Below are 1,515 nucleotides of genomic sequence, written 5' to 3'. Positions count from 1 at the left end.
CGGCGGCGGGGGCGGCGGCCCGGCCAGGGCGAGCGGAAAGTTGTAGTAGTCGCGACTCTGATACGCCGAGGCCTCCTCCAGGGCGCCGGACTTGTAGAGAGACAGGCTGGATGGCAGCTCAAGTGGCCCGGAGACCTCAGCTTCGCCGCCGCCGCCGCCGGAGCAGCCCAGGCTGTCGCCGTCCAGCGCTTTGGCGTAACCTGTCTTGAAAGGCGGGTAGTCGGAAGTGTCTTCGGCGCCCTTGCTCGGGCGCTCATCCAGCAGGGAGCCTTTGCATTCGGCCAGCTGGGTGCAAGCAGTGGGGCGCACAGCGGGCGGCCCGCCCAGGAGCGGCGCGTACATGCAGTCCCCGCGAAGCTGCTCCCCGGGACCCAGATGCTCCAACGACTCCACACCCAAGCCCATGGACACCGACACCGCCTTGCACAGCTCCTTGGCGCTGTCCGAGATGCTCGAGCTGCCTGCTAGGTAACTGTCCTTGGACGAGGTGGGAGCCCCCGCGGCCTCCCTGGCTCTCCCGCCGCTGCCGCCTTCCGATGTCGCCTCCTGCTGCGGCGGCTGCGGCGGCTGCTGCAGGAGTTGCATGCTGCCGGCCTCGCTCAGGATGTCCTTAAGGTTGGCAGAGCAGCCGCTTAACCCCGGGAAAGTGGGGCCCAGCAGGGACAACGTGGATGGGGCAGCTGAGTCATCCTCGTCCGGCGGTGCTGGAGGCGGCGGCGGCAGCCCCTTGCCTGCGGCCGCGGCAGCTCCGGGCTCCGGAATGCAGCCGCTGTCCGCGCGGCCCTCGGGGGCTGGCTGGTGCTGGGCGGGCTGCGGTTCCTGCTCCAGGGCCAGGTAGCCCGCCGGGCATCTGCCCTGGCTTTGCGGGGAGCCGGGTCACTGCCGTCCCTGCCCCTGGAGCTCTCCCGCCGCCGCTGCTGCTGCTGCTGCTGCTGCTGCTGCTGCTGCTGCAAACGGGCGCCGGGAGGTGCTGCGCTCGCGGGCTCGGGGTGCCGAGGCCCCGGGGTCTGGATCACTTCGCGGACGCTCTGGAACAGGTTCTGGAACGCTCCTCGGTAGGTCTTGGACGGCGGCCGGGGGTAGAGCCTCCCCAGTCCTAACTGCACCTCCATCGTTGAGCTCGGCCGAATCTTCCTCCTAATTCTTGGATCCCGCTTCCCCTCCTCGCGCTGACAAGAGTTCAACAGGCGGCGACGCGGTGGTCACTGCGGCGAGCTGGCCACCTGCGGGAAGCTCCCGAGAAAGAAACTTGCAGGAATAAACATACAGAAGCGCGGTGACAGGCTCTGAGCCCCGTGCAGGGGGACGCGCGCGCCGGGCACGGTGTGCCCCGCCGGGCTCCGGCTCCCGCTGGGCACTCGCAGGGCAGACTCGGAAGATGCTCAAATCTTGAAGAAAAAAAAGGGGGGGGGTGTAACTCGCCGCCTTACCGATCCAGCGTGCGCTAAAGCAGGTGCAGATAGCGACCGCGCCACGTTATTTTTCTTTTCTGCTTCTGTTTGTGCGGTTTGGGTG

The 1,515-nt window shown here is 67.9% G+C and overlaps 1 protein-coding gene across 1 annotated transcript in view; it reads right to left on the bottom strand.

Moving 5' to 3' along the window:
- Positions 1-1,112, bottom strand: part of LOC102893723 (androgen receptor-like) — an 8,551-nt gene extending 7,439 nt beyond the window's left edge. Inside the window, 2 exon segments of the mRNA XM_015586733.1 lie at positions 5-873; positions 876-1,112. Coding sequence (XP_015442219.1) covers positions 5-873; positions 876-1,112 — 1,106 coding nt within the window.
- Positions 1,113-1,515: the final 403 nt, after the last annotated feature.

Source organism: Pteropus alecto, unplaced genomic scaffold (assembly GCF_000325575.1).
Source record: "Pteropus alecto unplaced genomic scaffold, ASM32557v1 scaffold312, whole genome shotgun sequence".
In the NCBI taxonomy this organism is placed as follows: domain Eukaryota; kingdom Metazoa; phylum Chordata; class Mammalia; order Chiroptera; family Pteropodidae; genus Pteropus; species Pteropus alecto.
Note: the sequence above shows the minus strand (reverse complement) of the source record. Positions and strands in the feature narration are given on the sequence as shown.